Source organism: Echinops telfairi, unplaced genomic scaffold, assembly GCF_000313985.2.
Source record: "Echinops telfairi isolate 266 unplaced genomic scaffold, ASM31398v2 ScPeMD7_7467;HRSCAF=8505_0, whole genome shotgun sequence".
Taxonomy (NCBI): Eukaryota; Metazoa; Chordata; class Mammalia; order Afrosoricida; family Tenrecidae; genus Echinops; species Echinops telfairi.
The window spans coordinates 9,268,524-9,296,516 of record NW_022111367.1 but is presented as its reverse complement, the minus strand read 5'-3'; the positions used below and the strand labels follow the sequence as shown (position 1 = coordinate 9,296,516).

The 27,993-nt window shown below is 39.8% G+C and overlaps 2 protein-coding genes across 2 annotated transcripts in view; one reads left to right on the top strand and one right to left on the bottom strand.

The window, feature by feature from the left end:
- Window positions 1-27,993, bottom strand: part of UBAC2 (UBA domain containing 2) — a 203,858-nt gene that overhangs the window by 147,399 nt on the left and 28,466 nt on the right. The window contains exons 3-4 of the mRNA XM_004704276.2: window positions 23,252-23,371; window positions 22,593-22,702 (exon numbers count right to left, since the gene is read on the bottom strand). Of these exons, the coding sequence (XP_004704333.1) occupies window positions 22,593-22,702; window positions 23,252-23,371 (230 nt within the window). The remainder of the gene's footprint in view (window positions 1-22,592; window positions 22,703-23,251; window positions 23,372-27,993) is intronic.
- GPR18 (G protein-coupled receptor 18) lies at window positions 5,849-9,078 on the top strand. Its single transcript, XM_004718097.3, has 2 exons — window positions 5,849-5,896; window positions 7,948-9,078. Exon 2 carries the CDS (start codon window positions 7,981-7,983, stop codon window positions 8,974-8,976), a length of 996 nt encoding a protein of 331 aa, XP_004718154.2. The 5' UTR covers window positions 5,849-5,896; window positions 7,948-7,980; the 3' UTR covers window positions 8,977-9,078.

The window sequence follows — 27,993 nt, the reverse complement described above, 5'->3', positions numbered from 1 at the left end:
ATGTACAAATGCGCTTTACACAATTGATGTGTGTATGGACTGGGATAAGAGTTGTATGAGCCCCTAATAAAATGATTAAAAAAAAAAAAAGAACCAACAGATAAGATCAGGATAACTGGAAAAAAAGTTTGAAGTTGGTTATTAATGATTTCATTTTGCTTAAATCAACAATCACTGCTTATGGAAACAGCAGTCAAGAAATCGAATGTTATACTGCATTGAGCAAGTCTGTTGAACAAAGACCTCTTTGAAGTGTTGAAGAGCAATGATGTCACTGTGAGAGGATGCAGGTGTGCCTGAGCCAAGCCATGAGATGGTCAACTGCTTCATATGCATGTGAAAATTGGACAAAAATTAAGGAAGAATCAGTGCATTTGAATCATGGTGTTGGCAACAAATATTGAAAAGTACCACGGACTGTCAGAAGAACAAACAAATGTGTCTTAGAAAAAGTAGAGCCAGAATGCTCCTTAGGAGTCAGGATGATGAGACGTTGTCTCTTGCACTTTGGGACATATTGGTAGGAAAGGACAATCCATAGAAAAGGACATATTTTCCCAAAATACTGTGAAGGTCACTAAAAAAGAGGAAGACCCTAAAAAAAGCAGATTGACACAGCGGCTACAATAATGGGCTCAAACGTAACGATTTTAATGATGGCACAGTACGGGAAGTGTTGCATTCTGTTTATTATACATAGAGTCACTGTGAGTTATCACCCACTGAAAGCAACTTAACAACAACAATGGCACTGGAAGGTAAGCACTGGACTGTTTTACCACCAGGTTGACAGTTTACATATATTATCATCTCCAGGAGAAGATGAAGCTGTCTGCTCCCATAAACATCTACAACCTCAGAATCCCTAAGTAGGGAGCTGTGAGTCAGAACTGACTTGACGGCTGGGGGTAATGGCCAACAGTCACCAGCATATTTTCATGTATTTGTTAGCCATCAGTCTTTTTTTGTAAAATGTCCATTCATATCTACTTTCCAATTGGGTTGCTTAGTTTTTTGTTGTTGAACTTTTCTGTACATTTTACATATTAGATCCTGTTGGGTTGGGTCGCTGCTAGAGAATTTTAAAATCTTTTGATGGGTATAAATATTTAATATCTAGGAAGTCCCATAACATAAATTATCTTGTTCTTTGTGCATTTGTATATTACTAGTTGTGTTCAACAGGCCGTTTATGTCAAAATTTGTGTCTAATTTTGTTCTACGTAATCTTTCAGGAACTCTATTGCTGCACCCTTAACATTTAGGTCTATTACCATTTTGAGTTAATTTTTGTGCCTGATGTGAAATATGGATCCTGTTTCACTTTTATGCAAAAGATATCTAGTTTTGCCAGAACATTTGTTAGAGAAACAGTTTCTTCCTAATTGTGTGGACTTTGATCTTTTGTCAAAGATCAGCTACCAGGGTTTGAATGGATTTGCTGCGGTTCTCGAGTTTGTTTCATTAAACTACATGTTTGTCACAGTACCAGTGCCAGACTATTCTGGTTAGTATGGGTGGATAATAAAACATTACTTCTTTCAGTGTGCAACTGCTAAGAGCAAGGTCAGTGATTCACCCCCACCAGCTACTCCATGAGAGAAAGTTGAGGCTGTCTGCTTCTGTATAGGTTTACAGCCTGGGAAACCCTTTATAAGGTCACCATGAGTCAGAATCAACTGATGTTTGTGGCTATGGTTTTTGGTTACTGTTTCGTCTGGCCAAAAAAAGAGTATGGGCCCTCAATTTATCTTAAATTCAAACCACATGCATACAGTTAAATTCAAGTTCTTTTAAAGGTTAACAGATCATACATAACAAAATATTAAAAACTAATATTTTAGAACAAGCAAAAATGAGAGGGCTTTTGGTTTTTTTTTAACAGAAGAGAAAGCAAAATAACCAAAAACGTGATATAATAAGGCAGAATCCAGATCTGTCTAAATAAGATAGGCTGGATGAACAATCTGGAAGAGAAAACAACGGGACCAACAGTTCCAGGGGGACATGGGAGAGAGGGAGATGGGGGGAAAGGAAGCGGTGTTAACAAACTCAGGGACAAGGGAACAACAAGCGATCCAAATCGGTGTAGGAGGCCTGGTAGGGAGTGATCAAGGGTAATGTAACCAAGAGGAACTGCTGAAACCCGGTGGAGACTGAGCATGATAGTGGGACAAGAGGAAAGTCAAAAGAAATAGAGGAAAGCACTAGGAGGCAAAGGGCATTTATAGAGGTCTAAATAAAGGCATGTACATATGCAAATATATTTATATATAAGGATGGGGAAATAGATCTATGTGCATATATTTATAGGTTTAGTATTAAGGTAGCAGAAGGACATTGGGCCTCCACTCAAGTACTCTCTCAATGTAAGAATACTTTCTTCTATTAAATTGGCATTCTATGATGCTCAGGTGACCAAACTGCTGAAGACAAAGCGGGTGAATAAGCAAATGTGGTGAAGAAAGCTGATGGTGCCTGGCTATCAAAAGATATAGCGTCTGGGGTCTTAAAGGCTTGAAGGTAAACAAACGGCCATCTAGCTCAGAAGCAACAAAGCCCACATGGAAGAAGCACACCAGCCTGTGCGATCACGAGGTGTCGAAGGGATCACGTATCAGGCATCATCAGAACAAAAAAATCTTACCATAGTGAATGGGGTGGGGGGGGGAGTGCGGAGTGGAGACCCAAAGCCCATTTGTAGGCCACTGGAGTTCCCCTTGCAGAGGGGTCTTGGGGAGGAGACGAGCCAGTCAGGGTGCGATGTAGCAACGATGAAACATGCCACTTTCCTCTAGTTCCTAAATGCTTCCTCCTCCCCGACTATCATGATCCCAATTCTACCTTACAAATCTGGCTAGACCAGAGGATGTACAGTGGTAGTGACAGGAACTGGAAACACAGGGAATCCAGGGCGGATGATCCCTTCAGGACCAGTGGTGTGAGGGGCGATACTGGGAGGGTGTATGGAGGGAGGGTTGGAAAAGGGGAACCAATGACAAGGATCTACATGTGACCTCCTCCCTGGGGGACGGACAACAGAAAAGTGGGTGAGGGGAGACGCCAGACAAGGCAAGATATGACAAAATAATAATTTATAAATTATCAAGAGTCATGAGGGAGGGGGGATCCGGGAGGGAGGGCAAAAAATGAGGAGCGGATGCCGGGGCTTAGGTGGAGAGCAAATGTTTTGAGAATGATGAGGGCAATGAATGTACAAATGTACTTTACACAATTGATGTATGTACAGATTGTGATAAGAGTTGTATGAGCCCCTAATAAAATGATTTTTAAAAATTAAGGCAGAATCTGAAGTATCACTTCCCTTCCCATTGGTTTCATTTCCCTTAGAAAATTAAAATACTCCAAATATGTAAATTATTCCAGTACAGACTCCCAGAGTCATTTGCAAAGATTTTAGGCCATAAGAATTGAGACATTTTTTATGATAAAATAGGAGCCCTGGTGGTGCAGTCACTCTGGGTTGGGATGAGATTTGCATGATGGGTCATTTGAAATCACCAGCAGCTCCTCGGGCTTTTCTATTCCTGTAAACAATTACTGTCTCGAAACCACAGGGGTCACTATGAGTCATCACTGACTTTATGGCAGTGAGCTTGTTTGTTTGTTTGTTTTTTGGTATATGATAAAATGGGAAACGAGGTTTTAGTGACTTAAAATGTTAAGTAACTAAGGGGATAAATTTATATGATAAGTAGAAATACACAGCGAAGGTCTAAATTTTAACCATTATAAATGTTTACAAGTAAAAGTGATTTCCTGGAACTTTGTTTAGGTGCTGCTGTGTTTAGGAAATACATATAGAGTGGCAAGTACTACATTAAGCATTTTGGGTTTTTCTAATTTAGAGTCTTCACTGTACTACTGATGGGTTTTATCAGTACATTACAGAGACTAAGTAGGGACACAAGCACAGGTAATTTATTTAGAGTCTAGATTATAGACAAGTGGCACAGCTTAACAAGGACACAAGCCTGCCTAGCAACCAGGAACTACTTGTCCTCAAGTCAATTCTGATTCACAACAACCGTACAGGGAAGAGTAGAACACCGTGAGTTTCCGAGATGGTAATTCTTGACAGGAATAGAAAGCCAAGTTTTCTCCCACAGAGTGGCTGGTGGCTTAGAACTGCTGACACTGCAGGTAACAGCCCAACTCCTAACCACTACGTCACCAGGGCCCCTCCATGAACACATACCACCCCTTTACTTGTACATCAGGATGGAAGGAGAAGATCAGCAGATTCTACCACATAACATTGTTTCATGGTCACCCCAAATCAACAGACATGCCTACAGGAGTGATTAGCAAACCCACTGGAAATTCAAGCCAAGAGTTGGGGAGAAGGTAAACTTATCTCAGAGAATACGATCACACTTCTGTTGATGGATAAACTGGGCAGGGCAACCAGTCATTGGGAAAAAGACTCAACATTACTTACTTAGACCACAAAGAAAGAATACATCCATATTGTGTTCCTAATTGGACACTTTTGATCTAGTTTCTATCCAGTCCTTTGTGGTCCAACTGCTTGTTACAGACTGGAGCTTTAGACTCTGCCCTTTCAAGGTGCACAGCATCCTTCATAGCCCACATCAAATAGATTCAACTTAGAAACCCCATTAAGCAAACTAGCTTTTACCTTAACTCATCAGCAGCAGATTTAAGGAGCTGACATGTTCCCTAAAAATGCCCTAGTATGAGGAGAAGCAGATGCCTGCTTCAAGGTCATGGTATTGGTGGTCATTGGACTTTGGCTGGGACCTCTTCCTCTGAGGGTACCCAAGGTATGGTGGCCCAGGATGACCATGTTTCCTATTTTTATCCTTCTTTGTTTTTTTTACGTGTGTTAGTCTAGCAGGCATGGTTCTGCCTTTGGGAATGGTATCATTGAAAATTATGTCCTATCTACAGGCTTCATTGTTTGTCTAAATATTGTGTAGTCACTTAGTCTTATAATCTGTACAAATCAACAATTCATGCATTATGGTCTAAAAAACTACCTATAGGTGTATAATTTCCTTTTCTTAATGTTTTACTGGAGCTCTAGTGGTGTAATGGTTATGAGTTGGGTTGCTAATCACAAGATCAGTAGTTCGAAACCACCAGCCCACTCCTTGGGAGAAAGATGAAGCTTTCTACTCCCATAAAGATTTATAGTCTTGGAAACCCAGAGAGGCAGTTCTACCTTGTCCTATAGGGTCACTATGAGTTGGCATCGACCCGATGGCAGTGAGCTTTTTGAAAGGTTTTTAAAATTGTATACCACTGGCTAAACTACTGATACTATTATAGTACCAGTATGTCCCATGGAGATGATTGATAATGCTCTCCAATAAATTGATACTGCTGTCTCTTAAAAAAAAAACCAACCACATAGCTTAGAAAGTGAAGAAGCAGTGGAGAAGGTAGGCTTTGAACTCTGCCTTACTCAACATCAAACATCATTCTTTTTCCATAGATAATATAGACTTGCGGCATCAAAATTAAGAAATTGAAGTATTTTCCCCTTTTGTATGATTCTCTTAAATAGAAGCCATTATCTCAAGGGGAGCTTAAGCTAAATGTGATTTCATAAACAAATCATTGGTGAAAGGGGAAAAACCACATCCAGGGTAAAGTAAAAAAGAAAAAAAAAAACAAACCAACCCTTATTTCTGAGTACTACTTCCTGAAAGAGACAGAGCAGTTAACAGGGCAGAACCAGCACCACCACCACCTCCTGCGCCCGGTGCGATATGTGAATCAACACTTTAAAGCTACAAAAGAGCCTGAATCAAGTCATCTGGATTTTGGAAAGATACTGTGTGTAGAAAGAGCTACTGGACATATTGAAATATGGTCATCTCTGACACAGCTCCGTCATGGACATGAGGTAAGCAGCACTATGAACTTCAGCATAGATAACATAATCAGAAATGCTTTACTTACTAAATATGAAAAACATTGTTAATAATTTTACATTACTGAAACCATTTTGGCAAAAGACCTTGAAATGTATCATGCTATCATCTTTCCATATAATTACTGTGATTCATTTATTTGCAGTACTGTTATACATTATTAGTTATTTTTTTCCATTTGGGGAAATGCTGGTACAATATATCATAAATGTATTTAGGATTCTTTATCATATGGTTTCAAATACACTTTTTTCACAAAAGGTATTTAATAGTCTTTAAGGGGGAAACAGAGCACGGATAATCGTTAAACCAGGGAAAGCTTTTAAAAAGTTGATGTGAAGCCAGTAACTTCTCGGTATTTCTACCAGGTTTCTGATGTGTGCAGGGCATTTCTAGCAGCAAATTCTTCTTTCATTATACTATCTTTGTTCTTTAAATTATCATCGATCTAGAAACAGATCAGGAACTTGACTCGTGGAACACTAGATAAGCATTTTTAGACTGCACAATTAAGGAATCCCTCTTATACTGATAATGCTTTTAAAATGCAAGCATTACTCCTATTTTTTAATGACTTATGCAAATGAGTGCAAATGTGGGTGACAAACTAGCCACATAATAAGGTGCACAAATTTAATGAACAAAAAGAGACTTACTGAAAAATGGTTTATAAGTGTGGTGGGAAGTCTACAGCATAATAAGGAGGGAGGTTGTGCAAAGGGGGTCTAAATTTAACACCAAAGGTGAGAAAAAAATAATATGAAAGTTAATTTAACAGAGTACAAGGAGTCAAGCCTCTAAAGGTTTTCTCCTCTGTATGATACTGGCGATTTCATTTTTCTGTGCAATACTTTCATCATTTGATAAAAACAGTCCAGTTGTACAAATATTTGAAAATTATAATTAATACAGGCTTCCTAAATCTTATTTAACCTTAATATTTGGTAAACTAGCTTTGGCCAAATTTTTTTTAAAAATAAGGAAGAGATAAAGGGGAGAGAAATGTCAGCAATTGCTGAAATTAATTCTCAGTTACTGGCATAGCCCAGGATGTCACTGATCACAGGCTGCTAATCTTCCCCTAGTCTTCTTCACTCAAGAGAGATACAGAGCTGAGAGAGACAACCCACCCTGCAACAGGACATGACACTTTGCACACTCCTCCACATTTCAAGGGGAGGCCACAAAGGTTCCGTCTCTGGTGCTCCATCTATGTCTAAAACCTCTACTGGTGTTACAGCATGGGTGGTGGAAATTTAACACTAAAGGGTCAGTAGTATTTATGTACAATCACACTACTTTCCATTAAAAATGGACATTTTTTATCATGGAATCAAGGGTGCACAATTCTTAATACTTGTCTTTGAGACTCTTTAAAATTTGATTTGACAAATAATACTTATGCTTCTGTATCTAAGTAGAGTAAGGTATGAAACATTATACTGAAAATACATTATTTTCAAGGTTCTTAGAAACTGCACCATTAAGCACATGTAATTAGCTTCTAAGTCCTGGGTAAACACAATCTGGAAGACTCAGTCAGCACGAGGCTCCCAATTGTGCATTCTAAAAATGCTTATCAAGTGTTCTAAGAGCCATGTTCTTGATCTGATTCTCCAGACCATGGTAATTTAGAGAAGAAAGGATTATGAAAGAAGAGTCTGTCACTTGTACATAATAATAATGATGATGATAATGGCTAACAATGCAAAATTTTCTTCCAAAGGTTTCTTCTCTCATTTCATTAAGTCAGCAAATATTTACCCAGTACATACTACGTATGGAAACAATAGAAAAAAATTTCACTTTAGTGAAAATTTCTGTAAATATTCTATAATTAACCAGTCATGATCATTATCTTTTTTTTAACAAGACAACATATACTGATGCTCCACAATACACTGCTCCCAACATTTAAATTCACTAATGACAAGTAGAGTATGAGAATGTTAAGACATTATATTTCATACTCTTTCAACGCATCTCTAATCCTTCCATGTTCCTTAACTACTGTGATTTTCAGTTTCTAAGGCCATGCCGACCAAGAAGATAGAAGATGACTACTTCTAACCATCAAGATCAGCCTCTAGCTTTTAACGCCTCACATCCAGAGGAATACAAAATTGCTGCCATCGTCTTCTACAGCTGTATCTTCATAATCGGATTATTCGTTAACGTAACCGCATTATGGGTTTTCAGTTGCACCACCAAGAAGAGAACGACTGTAACGATCTATATGATGAATGTGGCATTACTGGACTTAATTTTCATACTGAGCTTACCCTTCCGAATGTTCTATTATGCAAAAGATGAATGGCCATTTGGAGAGGACTTCTGCCATATTCTTGGTGCTCTCACAATATTTTACCCCAGTATTGCTCTTTGGCTTCTTGCTTTTATTAGTGCTGACAGATACATGGCCATTGTGCAGCCAAAATACGCCAAAGAACTAAAAAAAACATGCAAAGCTGTGCTAGCATGTGTGGGAATCTGGGTTATGACTCTGATGACCACTGTTCCTCTGCTCCTTTTATATGAAGACCCAGATAAAGCCTCCAAGCCAGCCACCTGCCTAAAGATTTCTGACATTATCCACTTGAAAGCCATCAACATACTGAACTTCACTCGACTGGTATTTTTCTTCTTGCTTCCTCTGTTCATCATGATTGGGTGCTACCTGGTCATTATTCATAGTCTCCTTCATGGCAAGACATCTAAGCTGAAACCAAAAGTCAAGGAGAAGTCCATCAGAATCATCATCACTCTCGTGGTGCAAGTGCTTGTCTGCTTTACGCCTTTCCACATCTGCTTTGCTTTCTTAATGCTGGGAGGGGAAGAAAATAGTTACAGTCCCTGGGGAGCCTTTACCACCTTTCTCATGAACCTCAGCACATGCCTGGATGTTATTCTCTACTATATTGTTTCAAAACAATTTCAAGCTCGAGTCATTAGTGTTATGCTGTACCGCAATTATATCCGGAGTGTGCGCAGAAAAAGTTTTCGATCGGGTAGTCTACGATCACTAAGCAATATAAATAGTGAAATGCTATGATAATAAAAAAATTGCTTATTTTTTCCCCTTCAATCTCTTAAAAATCCACTTTATAACTACCCTACGGTCAGCTTGAAGGATATTCTGTATTACTAAGTCCTTTCTCTACTAGAAAAAATAAACTATAAAAACTCTTTTGTTGGATATTATTATTTGTGGAAACATTCCATAATAAGTAAACTGTTTTGTTTTGTTTTAAGAAGTGGCTTAAAACACAGGGTTGGGGTCAGATTATGAAAGAAAGGGAAAGAACCTCCAATATCTTAGAGGTCTGAGTCTATGGTTTATTGCAAAAGTGAATTTATTTCATCTTCTCCACTATCAAGTAAAGAGTACTTCAACTACAAACTGAGATTGGGAAATTAGGAAGACTTCATTTGTTCAACACCACACATAGCAAGTAAATAGCAGAAGTAAAATCTCTACTTTGGTCAGTCTAGTAAGCAAAGTCCATGTCATTCCCAGTATTTCAGTGGATCTCAGAAGTCTAACCTTTACTCTGAAACAAATGAGGACTAAAAAGTTTTTGAAAGGATGACTAATATAACCAGAAAGGTCCCCTGCCTTATGCTGGGTTCTCTAGGAAAGCAAAACCAGTGAGGCATACACACACATAAAGTTCACAGAATATATATGAATATACAAATATATATGTATACACACACACAGTGGAGGTGGGGGAGGGGTTACAGAGAGATTTAGCTCAAGTAAATAGCTTATGAGGATGACAACTCCCAAATCTGAAGGCCAAGAGTCAGGCTGGAGGCTTCTCCTGAGTCACATGGTTGCTGGAGCAGATGAACCCCAAATCAGCAGGCTGCTTGCTCAAAGGGCTGCAGGAGCTGGTAAATCCCAAAATCGGTAGGTTAGGCAGCAGCAGCTGGCTCAATTCTCAACAGCAAAGGTCAAATGATAGCAAGTTGTTTGCAGGATCAAGAGCACGCTTCACCAGAATACCCATACATAATGAATGTAAGCCACACCCCAGAGGAAACTCCTTTACAATGGATTGGTTGATCACATCAAATCACCTTATAGAAACGATTACTTTAAATTACATTAGGGAAAGGCAATCAGTTCAATGTCTGCCAAACCACTAAAAATAATAACCTAATCAAGTTGACATATAACATTAACCATAAAATTCCACACTTTGTCAAGTTGGTACCTGTACACAGCTCCTTGAACCATGCATGATCTGTAATTTAAAAAAAAAATGTAGAGAAAAAGCTACTTTATACAAACATTCCTGGGGTGGGACCAGGCAGTATGGCAGGAGCCAGACCAAATCCAGGGATACATATGGTAGCCAACTAAAAATGTGGGGAGGAGGAGGAGTACAAGGAAAAAAAATAAAAAGGAAATGGGTAGTGGTGAAACAGTGCACAAACCCACCCAAGGGGAGGGTATTGTTTATATCTCCACAGAGAAAGAGGGACCAGATTTCCACCCAGTGTTCCAAGATGTGAACGCAACATGCCAGCATGGAGTAGGGAACCAGTGGAGAGGTCTGAGGGGCGGGACCCAATCCCAACTACGTGGACACCTGCCCCTCCCCCCAGAAGAATTTATTTCAGAGGACAGCACTGAATCTGCAGCTCCAGGAGAGGGGCATGTCTAATCAGAGCACATGGGAGCAAATGAAGGAGATGGAAGAGAGAGTGGAGCACATCTGGCCCACCAAGCCTTGAGGACGATATTCCCGCTCAGAGCAGCCAATGCACAGAGAAGACTATATGGCCGGCCCCACTATGAGACATGACATCCCTCACTGACCCATAGCCCTACAGGGGACAACACTGGAGACACAGTATGGGAATTGCACCCAATCTGATCCTAGCACACCAAGGCAAAACATTAAGGACATGCAACAGAACAGCAAGGAGAACAGAGCAATGAAGTCCCCAGAGAATACCAAAAATAGACTTTGGAGCCAGGGCTTGGCGCCCCATCAGAGTCGACCAGAAAACACTCCTAAAGGGCAACAAACAGTCCTTGAACTAACTACAAGCTTTTCTTTCTTGTGTTTTGTTTTGTCATTGGCTTGTTGTTGTTGTTTTGTTTTCTTTTGTTGCTTGGTTTTGCTCTTTCTTGTTTTTGTGCATGTTATTATCTCCGCAGATAGCCTAGATGAACAATCTGGAGGAGAAAACAACGGGAATGACAGTTCTGGGGGGACATGGGAGAGAGGGAGGTGGGGGGACAGGAAATGGTGTTAACAAACCCAGGGACCAGAGAACAACAAGTGATCCAAATCGGGGGTCAGGAGGGTGTAGAAGGCCTGGTAGGGCATGATCAAGGGTAATGTAACCAAGAGGAATTACTGAAACCCAAATGAAGGCTGAACATGATAATGGGACAAGAGGAAAGTAAAAGGAAAGAGCTAGGAGGCAAAGGGCATTTATAGAGGTCTAAATAAAGGCATGTACATATGCAAATATATTTATATATGAGGATAGGGAAACAGATCTATGTGCATATGTTTATAGGTTTAGTATTAAGGTAGCAGAAGGACATTGGGCCTCCACTCAAGTACTCCCTCAATGCAAGAATACTTTCTTCTACTAAACTGGCATTCTATGTCACCTTCCCAACACAATCGCTGAAGACAAAGCGGGTGCATAAGCAAATGTGGTGAAGAAGGCTATCAAAAGATACAGCGCCTGGGGTCTTAAAGGCTTGCAGGTAAACGAGCGGTCATTTGTCTCAGAAGTAACAAAGCCCACATGGAAGAAGCACACTAGCCTGTGCAATCATGAGGTGTCGAAGGGATCAGGTATCTCGCATCAAAGAACAAAAAATCCTATCATTGTGAGTGAGGGGGAGTGCGGAGTGGAGACCCAAAGCTCATCTGTTAGCAATTGGACATCCCCTTATGGAAGAGTCGCAGGGAGGAGACGAGCCAGTCAGGGTACAGTGTAGCAACGATGAAACATGCAACTTTCCTCTAGTTCTTAAGTGCTTCCTCCCAGCCCCCCAGCCCACTACCATGATCCCAATTCTACCTTACAAATCTGGCTAGACCAGAAGATATACAGTGGTACTGATAGCAACTGGAAACACAGGGAATCCAGGGCGGATGATCCCTTCAGAACCAGTGGTGAGAGTGGCGATACTGGGAGGGTCAAGGGAGGGTTGGGTGGAAAGAGGGAACCGATTACAAGGATCTACATATAACCTCCTTCCTGGGGGATGAACAAGAGAAAAGTGGGTGAAGGAAGACGTCGGACAGTGTAAGATATGACAAAATAATAATTTATAAATTATCAAGGGTTCATGAGGAAGGGGGAAGCGGGGAAGACGGGTGGGGGGGGGGGATGGGGAGCTGATGCCAGGGGCTTAAGTGGAGAGCAAATGTTTTGAGAATGATGAGGGTAATGAATGTACAAATGTGCTTTACACATTTGATGTATGTATGAATTGTAATGAGTTGTACGAGCCCCTAATAAAATGATTTTTTTAATTAAAAGTCAGACTTGTAGATAACATGATACAACTAACAGGTACACAACTTTATGCTCATGGAATTCACTGATCTTACCGTATTCTCCATCAACTTGAAGCAATTCAGTAATGGTTACAACAGTACATTAACAGGGAGCTGCCAGAAAAGCAGGTTGGATCCAGAAGTGAACATGAAACAAGGGAGATCACTGCTGATGTCAGATGCATCACGACTGGAAGCAGAGAACACTGGAAAGATGTCACCTAACGTGAACAGGTTTCACCCAAAGTGAATAGTGGTTTCAACAGAGCTTCCCGACTAAGAACAAACAGTAAACAAGGAATTGGCTGCTCACTTTAGAAAAAATAGCCACTGAAAACCTTACACATTGCTTTGACCGTGTGGATTATAACAAACTATGGATAGCCTTGAGAAGAATGGGAATTCCCTAACACTTCATAGCACTAATGCAAAACCTGTACAGACAGTTGTGTAAATACAACAAGGGAATCCACTTATTCAATCTGCATGCTGAGCAAATAATCCAAGAGGCTGGACTACATTAAAAAGAATGGAACATCAGGATTAGAGAAAGACTCATGAATAACCTGCAATATGCAGACAGCACAACCTTGCTTGCTGAAAGTGAGGTGGACTTGAGGCACTTGCTGAAGAAGATCAAGGATTGCATCCTTCAGTATGGACTACAACTCAATGTTTATGCTTCCTTAGAAAAGCAAAATCCTCACAAGACCAATGGGTAATACGATAAATAAAGAAGAGTTCGAAGCTGTCAAGGATTTTGTCTTTCTCGAATTCACAATCAATGCTCATGGAAGCAGCAGTCAAGAGACTGAACACATTGCATTGGTAAATCTGTTGCACAAAACCTATTTAAAGTATTGAAGAGTAAAGGACTATGGACTAAGAATACGTAGGTGGTGGTTGGTAACAAGGATAATGGAGTGGTACAGAATTTTTTGAAAAGTCAAGATATTTGGGTCATCTTTAACCTCTACCTCATTGGGGCCAGTACTGTACTAACAGTTCTAAAATAAACTATTTTTGCATCCCCACTCTACTGATACGCCACAGTGATGTCTTATGTCTCTTTGCCGTAGTGTCACTTCACTAATTCAGAGCCAGTGTCCAGTCTTCGCCAAAATGTCTGACTTCTTTCCTTTTCCCTAGTAAATGGCCACTCTCATGTGAGACCTATACTAATCAGCCACTTTCATAAGAAGACTGTCCTTGGGGGGAAGTCTGAAAGAAGGTAAGTAAAGCAAATTTTTGGCAGTATTTTGTTGTTGTTAGGTGCCACTGAGCCAGTTGATGCATACGAACTCCGTGTACAACAGAACAAAACAATGCCTGGTCCTGCACCACCGTCATAATCATTCTGATGTTTGAGCCCATTGTTGCAGCCACGGTGTCCATCCATCGCATTGAGGGCCTGCTTAGTTTTCACTGACCCTCTACTCTTCCAAGCATGATGTCCTTTCCAGGGACCGGTATCCCCTGATAACATATCCAAGAAAAACATAAAGTATTTGAGACAATGTCTTCCCATCTTGGCTTCCAAGGAGCATTCTAACTGTACTTCCAAGATTTGGTTGTTCTTTTGGCAGTCCATAAGCTGGTCAATATTCTTAACCAGCAACATAATCCAAATGCATTGATTCTTCTTCGGTCTTCCTTATCAGATGCCCTATCATATGCCCACCATTCAGATGTACACAAAGCAACTGAAAATATCAGGAATTTGGCAGTATAGTGGGGTACTGCTTCAAGGGAACCTAGCCTTGAAATAGATAAACCTACAAACTGGCTAAGTCTGGGAAATGACAAGGCCATAAAGCTCTACACCAGCGCTTCTCAACCTGTGGGTCGCGACCCTTTGGGGGGGTCAAGCAGCCCTTTCACAGGGGTCGCCCAATTCATAACAGTAGCAAAATTAAAGGTACGAAATAGCAACAAAAATGTTATGGTTTAGGAACTGTATTAAAGAATTGTGGCATTAGGAAGGTTGAGAACCACTGCTCTATACTCTGGCAATTCAAGTTAGATTGCTAGTCATTGACCCAAGAACTATTCTGCTTGTAGAGATCAAGGAAATATTTACATTTCAAATCTATTTCACACTGAGGTTATATGGCTTGACTCTGCTCTCCACTCTGGTAAAAATACCTCCCATGTCTTTGGTGATTAAGTGCTGTCACGTGGCCCCTACCAACACAGGCTCAAGTCAACCCAACTGCAGTTAAGTGCCTTACTTCAATTAGGGCAGTTCCCACTGGCAAATCTGACTTACAGAAGATAGCCATCACAGTCATCTTTAAGAGTACTGGGGCTCCCTTCACGAGTCTCTGCATCACCAGTGGTAAAGGATGGGCCCATGGGTGTTATCAGTCCGCTCTATAATCCAATTTCCCTAAGTCTTTGGATACCTCACTCTGTGGTATACCAAAGCAGATCTGGCATTTGATTTCGTGTAGGCCAAAACTTAATACACGCTCCAGTGAACCAACCAAATAAACGAGTAAGTATTTTTCTAATTTCTTGAACTGAAACCAGTGAAAAAAGATCTGTGCTTAGTGGGCCCATGCCAATAAACGCAGACAGATCCAAATTTATGTTCCTTTCACCACTATTCCACACCCTCAATTGCCATTCCCACATATATCCCCCAGGTTTCTGGTGGTATATATTAGAAAAGTCGAGTAGTTCGTGTGTGTGTGTGTGTGTGTGTGTGTGTGTGTGTGTGTGTGTGTGTGTGTGTTACTGTTGGAAGGGAACATGTCTGTCACAAGACTCCAAGTCCATTTCAGTTTCACTTTCCCCCTTTTTTCTTTCAGCTGCTCAGACCACGGTTAGGTTTGAGGGCTAAGGAATCGAGCAGTTCTTTTGGAGTGTAGTGAACGTCTTTCTGGGCCATACTTTGTACTTTACTTCTTGGGGTTTGCTGGAACTAGATTACAGTCTGATTATAGGTCTAGAAGCTAAAATGTGGAGGGGAGTGGTGGTAATGGGTCCTGGGGACATTCAATACTGTCTTGCAAGGCATCTGCTACAGGCTATGTATGCCCATGTGCTGCCCCAAGTGGTAGCTCACACAAAGAAGCTTTAGGTATAGCAGGGTTAAGTTCATCAAACTACATTATAAATAAGCAGTAAGTCCAATGAGAATCATAACCTAATTAAGTTGACATATACTGTTAACCATTGTGTATAACTTAAAAAAGTACTGAAATACTTTAAAATGGACAGGTTACAATATTTACTGTAAAAATCAATGCAGAAAAAATATTAGCGTAATGATGACAGAAGAGAGAACGAGATGAAGGAATGAGTTATTTAAGATCTGATGCCCTATACCACTAATAAAACCAGGGAAGGTTTTTGGTTTGCTTTGATCTCCAGGGACTGTGTCCATGTAAATAGCATTACGTAAAAAGGCGCAGAGCAGGAGGAGAGAGTAGGAAGAGAGCACGAGTCCGAAGAAGTGAGCGCTTCCAAATGGGAAGAGTTGAGTTTTGGTTTTTATTGCTGTAAGATCACAGAGGTCTGTATTAAGCAAAACTATTAAAGTGTGAAACTATTGTTTCTCAATATGTGCTCCATCAAGGTCTATTTACTTTTTTCTTATGGTTTTCCTGGCATATCGTTCGGTCCGTCAGTCACATGAAGAAGAGTTGTGCTGTCATTGCCACAATCAACTTCAGAACATGTTCTTCTTGTGCTCATTGTACTTGCTCCCTATATCCCACAACCTCCCCAGCCACGCCCTAGGTAAAAAGTATTAATCCAGTTACTGACTCTGTAGATTTACCCATCCTGGATTTCATATACAGGAAATCATACAAAATACAAACAGAAAGCAAGCGAAACAAAGCCACCAACGACGAGGACAAAACAGAGAAACCTCAATCAGCAAGCAAGCAGAAAGTATTAAAAACTGAAACAACTTTAAGATGGGTCAAAGAGAGAGCCAATGATAACGTATTACTTTTTCACCTAACTCCCTCTGCCAGGACAGACTTGACAATGGCTTCGGTCCCACAGCGAGGCTATTCACATCCCACGACTATGGTCAGAGGGGATTCACTGGAGGCTTCATCCAGGTAGGAACCCTGCAAACGGATTGTGGGCTTCCACTGTCATCCACAGCCTTCTGCAAACCAGCTGTTGACAATTTAAGCTCTGATACTGTTCCCTCCTGTGGTCTTGGATTTTAAACATGATGAGTTTTTAAACCAGAATTTATTAGAAAATGCCTCCAGAAATATTAGAAAAGTAGTATGGACGAGAAACAGAGAATTAGGAAACAAACTACAAATGCTAGCTGTAGTTGAAGTCCTGGGAGTGGATGTGCTACCCCTAAGAAACCACTTAGAATAAGCTTAAGAATACAGCTGCAGACAAACAGAACCAGGAGAGAGTAGTGTGGTGGGACCCAAGGAAGCAGGCTGTTTCGTGAAAATGCAGGGGAGTCAAAACCACTTAAAGTGCTACTGAAAGGTCAAATAGGATGAATGAAAATATAAATTAATTAGTTACTAGTGAGCCTTCAGAAGAGAAGCTTCAATAGTGAACGTTAAAAAAAGCGAGAAGGGACTGGATAAAATTCAACAATCTTTCTTAATGAAAACCCTTTAGGACATTGGAATAGAAGGGAAATTCCTCAGCATGGTTCAGGGCATGTGTGAAAAACAACAGCAAACATTACACTTAATGGAGAGAGTCTGAGAGCTTTTCCCTGGAAATCAGGAATGAGACAATAGTGCTTAGTCTCATCACTTCCATTCATTGTTGAATCAGAAGTCTTAGGCAGAGAAATAAGACAAGAAAAAGATGTCCAAGTGAGAAAAGAAGAAGTAAAATGTGAGAGTGGTAGGATCCTATATATAGAAAAACCCACAAGAAAACTTCCAGAGCTAATAGATGCTGCGGCCCTTTCATACAGTCCGTCATGTTGTGGTGAGCCCCACAAACATAAAATTATTTTCGTTGCTACTTCATACCTTTAATTTTGCTACTGTTATGAATCGGCCGACCCCTGTGAAAGGTTCATTCGATCCCCAAAGGGGTCATGACCCACAAGTTGAGAACTGTTGTAATAGAGGAACTTAGCAAAGCTGCAGGGTAAAAGGTCAAATAAAAATAAGCTGAGTTTCGAAACATCAGCAATGAAGAGTCTGAAAGTGAAACTAGGATAACAGTACCATTTACAATAGCATTTATGAAAATAAAATACCTAGTAAATCTACCAGAGATGTAAAGGAGTTACAGAATGAAAACTATAGAACACTGCTGAATGAGATTAAAGAAAATTTTAATACATAGAAAGATGTTCCATGTTCACTGATTGGAAGGCTTGATATTGTTAAGATGGCAATAACACCCAAAGATGCAATGCAAGTCCTATTAAAATTTCAACAGCCTTTTATACAGAAACAGAAAAGCCAATCCTCAACTTAATTTCTTTCTTTCTTGTACTTTTTAAATTTATATGTATATATACACATATATATATTATTCCATATTCAATCATGTCAAGCAGAATTGTACAATTGCTACTACAATCAGTTTCCAAACATTCATTTTCTACATGGACCCGTTGACATCATCTCCTCTTCCCCCCCACGCCCCCCCCCCCCCCCCCAAAAAAAGCCCTTATTCTACTTGCTGCCTCTATAGGTTCATCAATCCTGGGTTACATATAACACAACTTGAAGAGAGTGACCTTCAATGACATGACACCTATGAGATACATCCTAATATGGACAAGCAAAAACCAAACAGAACAACACAAACCAAAGTTTCAGAGGAGTGAAAAGAGGTCCAAATAGCTGAAGAATGTTGACAGGGAACAATAAATAGGAGGGCTCAAACTTCCTGCTTAAACACATACAATTGACTATTAGCCAGTAGGAGAAATGAAATCTTGCTACAGTAGGGATGGAGCTTAAAGACATTACATGAGCAAACTCAGCCAATCACCAAAGGTCAAATATTGTATAATAAAAAGACAAGAAAATGCAAATGAATAGAGGCCAAAGTTTTATTGGTGAGTCAGGAGAGACAGAGAAAAGGGGGTTAACAGGGATGGGAAAATCACATTGATTAAGGGTAAGGTTATACAGTAGATCATTGTGATTACTGTCAATAAATTGTGCAACTGTAAAAAGTTGAATTGGCGAAATGTGTGTGATCCAAACCAATCTCACTACCATCACACCAGTTCTGACTCATAGATACATTCAGAACAATGACAACAGAAGGAAAAAGGAAGAGCAGCTGCTGAGGCTGCTTCTGTACACACAATACCTCATGGGAGCGGATTCCTTTATTTGAAGGTTGAGGGTGATGGGTTCAGGAGACATCAGTTAAATGGTGTAGTAACATATTGAGTGCTTCTGTTCTACCTCTTAGTTCATTATAGGGTGCCTGGGGCCTTAAAATCTTGCAAGAGTGTGAGGAACAGAAGGATTTCTCTTAAATTGTCTCCCCAAAATATATGCCAGACTTAGCTTGAGAATGACTGTTTTTTAGGCAGCGAAAATAGGTCAGAGGTTATTCTCCTTAACACCAGCCATCTAGAGCGGCCAGACTGTACAGTCTGACTCACCCCAAATAGGGCCCATTCCTTTCTGTTATTGTTCCCTTGAAGCAGGGCCCATAGGCAAGCCCAGGACCACTCTAAGATGACTAAGCTTAGGCTACTATCTTGCCACACATGCCCCCCTATTCCCTCCTCTTACTATTGTACATTCACCCCTAAGTCATCCCCCTCCTACTGCTTGTATTGCCTATGTTACAACCCCTCTCTATGACGCAGGTTGTTGTGAATTGTATTGCCCCTCTCTGTGAAGCATGATGCTGTGATGTATCCCCCTAAAGTGATATGATGCGTGGTTAGCAATAAATAAGGAGGCTCCCTGGCTCTTGAGGGTGGCTGGCCAAGGGTGGCTGGCCGAGGGTGGCCGGCAGAGGGCAGCTGAGGAAGGAGAGCTGCTTCCCGTGAAGGCTGCTCCCATGAGGGTGATGGACCAGAGGGCAGCTCCCGCGAGGGAGGCGGCTCCTGCTCTGGCAGCCAGGTTCCCCCCACGAGGACCACCAAGCGGGGAGGAGGTGAGCAATGCTACTATGTAATATGTCTGACTGTATTATTGTATTATCTCTCATGCTCTCGATGAGTTTAATATAATACTTATATATCTCAACCGTACAATTGTACTTACTGAACCCGTGGGTAGTATTATCAGTGGGTGGGGGCTGGCCCCCCATTCTCCACCGTGCCACTTTTAATTTAATACTACACAAGAGGACATCCAAGGCATAATGGGTTGCTATTCGCCTGAAGCCACAGAAGGACAGTCAGGAAGAAGAGGATATGGAATGTGTGGCTAATTGTCCACATTGCCATGACACCAGAAGAACTGGATGGTGACCAGCTACCATTATTGAACATTTTGGCCCAAGCCCCTCTCTCTCTCTCATACATACACACACACACACACACACTTTATCAAAGGGGGAAATGAAGACTGCAATTTCAAATTCTAATGGACACAAGAGTTTGTGTAGCCATGGGGGGAGAGGGAGATGAACCCTGAAAATATTTCCCTGATATAATCTTTAAACCTTAAATTAAAAATATCCCCTGATATTTGCACAATGATTTAGCTTAACTAGGAAAAAGTCTGTCTTGAGTATTATACTCTTTAAACGAACTATCTATATGGGATCTAATTGACAACAGCAACTTGATAAATAGGAATCATAGGAGGCAACTGGTTCCTATTAACGAAGGAGGACCGTCTCAGAAAAGGAACATAAAATGGGAGCACAACTTCAAGAATGTAACCACGGTCACTACAAGGTACATTAGATACTCGAATTGGTATATGTTTGGGTGGGTATATTCTCAACAACAACAATAAAATAACTAAAATTTAAAGAGAGGAAAAAAAGCATTCAACAGAAAGTGAGGAATTGTAGAGAATGCATATAAACTTGGCACTGATGGACAAAAGAAGCAAAATGCTGGGTGAAAAACACTCCATACTGCAAGGCATTCTTCACTGAAAATACAGAAAGTAGTCTCCTTTCTTCCCTGAGTGTTGATGTTTTGGATCATAAATATATAGTTACAAAATTCAAAGCTTATTGATTAAAGTCAATGTTTAGTTCAGGAAATATTCCAAGAAGTCTCTATTTAAGAAATCTTCACAATTCTAAAAAAAAACCATACTGTAATATTTAGTAACTTGAGAAGGAAGAGATATTTTCATCCAAGTGAGAGCTTAATTGAATCATATTGTCTATAACTCAAGTTTGCACCTCTTGCTACAAACAGATGTATAAACAGATATAAACAGGTAAACACCTTTCTTCCTTTAGTACAATTAAAACTATTTCTATCAACTTCAAAACTGAATCAATTCTCTTTCTATACCAGTTAATAAAATCTCCCATAAAAAAATAAATGAGTATCAATGCCCTTCAACTCTCATACATCAAAAAGAGGTCAATGTAAATAAGAATGAAAAGAATAATACTTTAATACAAACACACATGGCTCACATACACATTTCTAAACTCAGAAGACCAAGAGAATTGGCCTGAATGAGATATGTTTTGGGGAAAAAACTGATTATTTAGGAATGTGTTGGACTGCTAAACCACAAGGTCAGCAGTCCGAAACCAACAACTGCTCAGTGGGAGAAGATGAGGCTTTCTCCTCCTGTAAATGTGGCAGCCTTGGGATTGGGAGCCCAAAGGGGTAGTCATTAGTCAAAATCAACTTAATGACAGCGGGCTTGGCTGCTCTTCTGAATCAACAGTAAATCACTGCTGATGACTACACTCTTTTCCACAATAACAGAACAATCAATAGAAGTTTCTCAGTCTAAGTATACAGATTACTCACTTATTGACTCTCATTATCTGACATTCTATCAAGGTGCAATGAGATGATTCTGGTTATGTGTCCACTGGGCTGGGCTATGCGTCTTGGGTGGCTTGGTGACTTTGTAATGATCTAGCTCGGTGGTTCTGTAACAGTGCAGTGGTCCTCCAATTTGTCATCTGATGTGGACACCCTGCATTTTTTCAAAATGCTTACTTTTGCATAGCTTGGTCTTTGGAACCAAAGTATGTTGGTAAGTGAGGAATGAGTATAAAACTACAACTCATAGAAGTCAACAAAATCTTCATGATAATTAGACAACTTTATCAATCTCTATAAAAATATTATTCAAAATCATACATTATTAAGACTGGTAAGGGTTAATACTCATGCCAACTATGATTTGTTAATTTCCATTAAGGGCAGCTACATCATTATAAAAAATTAACAATACAAATATAGACAATTATTTATAATTTTAAGTTCTAAAGTGAATTTAAATCAAGATTACACAATTAACCAGTAGTTCTCAAAAATTATCTTTAAAATTATAATAAGGCCGTAGTACACAAAATGTTAGATAAGTATTTATATTTTATACTATCTCATCTCCCAAATCTAATACTAGATTCTTAATTCCAAAATTATTTAAGGCAATTTATATGTACTGATAACTCTGCTCCTAAATCTAGTTATTTCATGTAACATATATTTATTTTGTTTTGCTTTTCTCCTAAGAATCACAACACAATAGGAAAGCATATACTTTTTTAATTAGGTTGACATTTGGAGGTTAGCTACAAAGTTAGAACCTATGTACTGATTTTTTTTTTTTTTTGTCTTTGGTGGCAGTAGAAGCAATATTATTTTAATAATCATTTTTATCAGTTTAACCTCAAATTTATGTTACCTAAACTAACCTGATGAGATTTTGTATTTTTGTGTTTAATTCACAAAAGTACAAAGAACATAATTCACTAATATAACACAAATTGATTCTCTCTTTAAGACCACCATAGGAAGTTCAATGAAAAATTATCTAAAATATGAAATTAGAATCAGAAAGAAAAATTTTTAAGTAAAACTGATTCTACAACAAAAACATAATGAGAATACAAGCAAAGACTGAGTCATTCTTACACACAAACTCAATTTTACTAAACCTAAAAGTTTAAAAGTGTTTTATTGCTCCCTGCGTAACAACATTTGAGAAGAGATTTTAGTGGTTCTAAATTAAGCCAAACTGTAAGAGCTACTTACAATCCAGAAGGCAAATTAGTGGCTGCAGTGATTCCAAGGGAGTACTGCATAGCTTCCACGAGGAGGAAGTCAAACAAGGCTGACAAAACCCAGGAACCCAGCAAAAAGGACTAAAAGATAAAACAGGAGAAAATCACAGAGATGGGACTTCAAAAAGTAAACTAACTTATTTATTTGTCTGAACCAGCTCATGTATATTTTTTTAAAAAGAGAAAACAAATAAAGGCTTGTCTGTAATTAAAATAAAGCTTTTTACAATGGGGTAATGAAACATGGCTCAAATACATCGACTTCGGTAATGTCTAAGTATGTTGAAGAAATGAAGAACACCACTATTCTTAGCATGTAGCATACAACCCAGCAAGCAAAATAAGTGACTGATATTTCATTAAAATTGGTCCTGATTAAAAGTTTTTATTCCCCATCACACCCAAAATTGTAGTTATAACTGTTATTATTTTACTATGCCAAAGATTTAAATTTTTAAATTTTTCTTTGGTGAACATCCATGCTCCAACTCAGATATAGGATTATATAATGTAAAAGAATCAAATAACAATATAAGATTTAACAAGATAAATCGACTTTAAGGAAAAGAAAACCAAAGTAGTTCTTTTCATGTAACCCCTACAGCAAAGGCAACACACATAAAAACTTACTGCAAATTTCCTGCTGCCATATCTTCTTTCAAATATCCTGAAATTATAAATAAGCAGGCTACTGCAGAAAGTGTCTTTCAAATCAAGGCAGATTATTCTTCCACATATCAACCTCCAAATCTAGATGGGGATTTAAAAAGAACAATAAATAACAGCTTTTAAAAAGTGTTTAGGTTTTTTCCTCAGCACATCTTCTTTATACTATTTTATTTGAATTTTAAGCAAAATATTGCTGTACATACAAAAGGAAAATTGCTTTTATGTTTTTCCTAAAAATTTTGTGCCACTTTCTCATATGAAAGTCTTTCCTACAAAGCACAAAGTGTATTTTAAAATCTTTTGATTATAGAAATAAAATGTATTTTCACTAAGATAATACAAAGCTTCCTGCAAAACATTTTAGGTCTATATTTGTTAGGAGATAACATTTTAATTATATACATGAGCTAGAATGAAAACTATGAAATGTTCGTTTTTATACAATTGGATTAAACAAAGCTGTAACTGAAAAAAAAATTCAGTATAAGCCCCAAAATAAAAATTACACATTCCTGAGCTTACATTTTAATGATCACCTTTTCAAACTCAAACTCACTGGCATTGTCAATGTTGACTCATAGTGACCCTTTAAGACAGAGTAAACCTGCCCTTGTAGGTTTTGGAGACTATAACTCTACGGGAGTAGAAAGCCCCATCTTTCTCCCATGGAGTAGCTGATGGTTTTGAACTGCCGACCTTGCAGTTAGCAGCCCTTCGTGTAACCACTATACCACCTGGGCTCCTAAGGATCATCTTAAGTCATAGCAACCATGAAGACAATTTATGGCACCTCTTACAAAATGTGAAGCTTCAAAAAGTCTTGGGGAAAATTCCATTATCTTTTCATTACATTTTCCATAACTTTTTTGAAGCCTCATGTCTACTTGGCTTGCAATGTTTTAATAAATTGACTTTTAATTTATTTAAATAAATTTTTGGTGAAAACCAGTAATGGGCATACAAAGACGAATGAGCCACTGGAAGGCTAAATTTGAATATTCCTAAATAGTTTCCAAATTTGTAAAGACAAACTCAATAATATTTACAGAATATTTTATTTTCCCCTCACAATCACCTATAAGATGGGTAAATATATGTGTGTATGTGTGTGTGTGTCTGTAAATCCTATCTTTAGAGGAACAGAGAAAGTATTTTAATTATTTAAATTCATACAGCCCATACTTTTATCAAGAGAAATAGCAAAAGAACAAATTTAAAAAACTGACTATATCAACTGTCATAAATTTCACATTTGTTACTACTCCAAGCAAGATACCAGTCGGCGTCTTTGTCATCAGCGTATCCAAAGTTCAGGGTGGCCACTACCTTTCAAGTTATCTGTCAATCTAGCCAAAATGGAGGTGGCTGCGAGTGCCTGTGGAAGCTGTATCAGGGTTCAATAGTGGTGACTGTCACGAGCACACATGTATCACACAGGTACCATTCCCAGTCTTTATTACAACAAACACAACTAAATGAGACAGTACTCATGGGAGTGCTTTGTAAACCATCAAGCACTTTACCAACATAAGATGAAATGATTGTCATCTTCGCAGAACAGCAGACTGAGAAGTAATGAAAGGCAGGTCCACTTCTCTATCACTACGTGATGTTCAAACTAAAGAAGCCAAACTTGGCAAAACCTGGAGAATTATAGAAGTTCAGACTCCAAAGATTACAAAAAAATAACAAATTGGGTTTATGAACTAACTGGTTAGTTTTATTTCCCCAGTTAATGTAAAACTAATAGCCACCATTTTAAATAAATTATATTTTATAATTATGCTCAAGGACAAACTTGAAACATGATTTTCAAACAACCATTTTGGAGGAAGACCATGATGGCAGCTTTGACAAACTAGGCCAGAGGTTCTCAACCAGTGGATTGTGACCACCTTGGGGGTCAAACGACCCTTTCACAGGGGTCGCCTAAGACCATTGGAAAACGCGTCTTTCCGATGGTCTTAGGAACCATCTATCCAAACAGGAGATACACGCAGATACACCCACATACAAGTACCTAGCATGAAGACTGTTAGCCATGTTACACCATGCTTCAAGCCAAAATTTCATTTATTTGTAATGAGAAATAAATATTTCACAATATATAATTATTGTTTTGTGATTAATCATAATGCTTTAATTAAGCTCAATTTGTAACAATGAAAATACATCCTGCCTATCAGATATTTACATGACAATTCATAACAGTAGCAAAATTACAGTTACTAAGAAGCAACACAAATAATTTTATGGTTGGGGTCACCACAACATGAGGAACTGTATCAAAGGGTCACAGCATTAGGAAGGTTGAGAACCGCTGCACTAGGCCATCCTTCTATACCACAGACCAAGGAATTAAGTGATTCAGATGCAAATGACAATCCAACAATCCTGAAGATCAAAAAGAACAATAAAGAAATGGATCAACCTAATTCTACCTTACAAATCTACCTGGACCAGAGGATGTACACTGGTACAGATAGGAACTGGAAACACAGGGAATCCAGGGCAGATGAACCCCTCAGGACCAGTGGTGAGAGTGGTGATACCGGGAGAGTGGAGGGAAAGTGAGGGAGAAAGGGGAAACAGATTACAAGGATCTACATATTACCTCCTCCCTAGGGGACGGACAGCAGAGAAGTGGGTAAAGAGGGAGATGTCCTATGGTGTAAGATATGACAAAATAATAATAATTTATAAATTATCAAGGGTTCATGGGGGAGGGGGTAGTGGGGAAGGAAGGGGAAAAAACGAGGAGCTGATACCAAGGGCTCAAGTAGAAAACAAATGCTTTGAGAATGATAACGGGAAACAAATGTACAAAAGTGCTTGACACAATGGATGGATGTATGGATTGCAATACTTGTTGTATGAGCCCCCAATAAAATTATTTTTTTTAAAAAGACGGCAAAACCAGCTTTTGTACCACTGCCTCCTCGTGGCCCAAGGACGACTCAATAGGATGGTTTATTTTCTGTATATTCATAAAGATCAGATGTAAGGGTCATAATTTTTTAATGTGACTGTTTTACCAGTTTCTCTTTCTGTGTCTTGCTATGGGGGAAACTGCATTAATAAACTGTCTAAAAAAAATAATAACTGGATCAAACACCAAGTGAAAGAAGAAACTGAACAAAGTCAATAATAAGAAATGATCTAAAAAAAAAAAAATTTTAATGATTTGGAGTGAGGTGCTAGGTAGGGAGAAACAAGGACCAGGGGGTTGTCCCTCTCCATGTCTGAAGGCCACCCCCCTACAGGAGGTTGGAAGAGAATCAGGCGAGCCCTTAGCCAGCCATAAAGACTCCTGGGCATGCACCAATTCAAGCCCGAGCCAGGTGGGTGGTTCACCTGGGCGGCCCAAACTAGGCCCAAGTGGGCTTAATTCAGCCAATGGGGTCAACCAATACCTTCAACCACACCTCCTAGCCAGAGGCCTCAACTACCCAGACCCCAAGGCCCCAAGGCCTTTTTCCCTTCTTCCCCTTCGGCTCCTGTCTTGTGCCTGCTCTGCTGAGACATGGTCTCTCTGGCCTCAAGTTACCACGCGTGGGTGCGCAGTCCCATGAGGTTGCCTGTGTTCAGAGACTGTAAAACCTGAAACTTCTACCATCCTTTATAAAAACTCACTTGGATCACAAACCAGGCTTCGGTGTGAATTCTTTCTTGTGCTAAGCCAAACACCGAGGTGTCTCCCACCTGACAAATCGAATAGAGGTACTACAGCCTGGCCACCTGGAGTCAAAGCCAGTGCTGACCCAAAAGAGAAGCATAGGAAGGCAAGTTCACAGAACTCCCAAGAAGCAGCAGAGAAACTGTCTAGACATAACCATGGTGAACCAAGGTGAACAGAACATGGTTTGGCTGTAAGGAAGTTAAATATAGGGAGGAAGGCGAGAGCTCCAGGGATCCTGGGATCCAGAGCAAGAAGGGAGCCAGGACCTCAGAACTGGTACCCCTACCAACAATGCTCCCTGACCATTAGAATGTAGTACACACGAAGTATCAGATCCAGCCACTGTTGACAAGAGCTCCCCTATCTATGCTGACTCCGGGCATCCTGCACCTCATCTCGCACTTTATCAGGACCAAGACTCATCTGCTAGCTGCAGTCAATAGGAAGTGCCATGGCACGCACATCTGGTGACAGAGGAGCACATATCCCGTCCCCTGCCCTCCCATAACCAGGGGTGGAAAGCTCCTTGCTCTTACTCCCCCACCCAGTGGGCTAACCGTAATGCTAGCGCCCCCTTAGCCTAAACCCTGTCGTATCCACCCCTGCATACTCAATGAGGAGCAGTAAGTATACTCCTGTGCCCACACTCACCCATCGACCACCCCACCCCCACCCCTCAGCTGACAAGAGTGGCATCCACTCACCCACCTACCATTTTCCTAAACCAGCACCAAACCCAAACAAAGTCACCGCCATTGTGTCCATTCCAACTCATAGTGGCCCTAAAGGACAGGGCAGACTTGCCCCTGTGAGCTTTCAAGACCCTCACTCTTTGCAGCAGTAGAAAGCCTTATCTTTCTCCTATGGTGCATCCCGTGATTTCACACTTTGGACCCTGTATTCAGCAGCGGAAATTGTAACCACTATGCCAGTGAGGGTCCTCAGCTAATGCACTCTCGAGAGCCTGCTCTCCAACCAACAACAACCAGAACTGTCTTGTTAATTAAAGTGGATTTCTTACCAA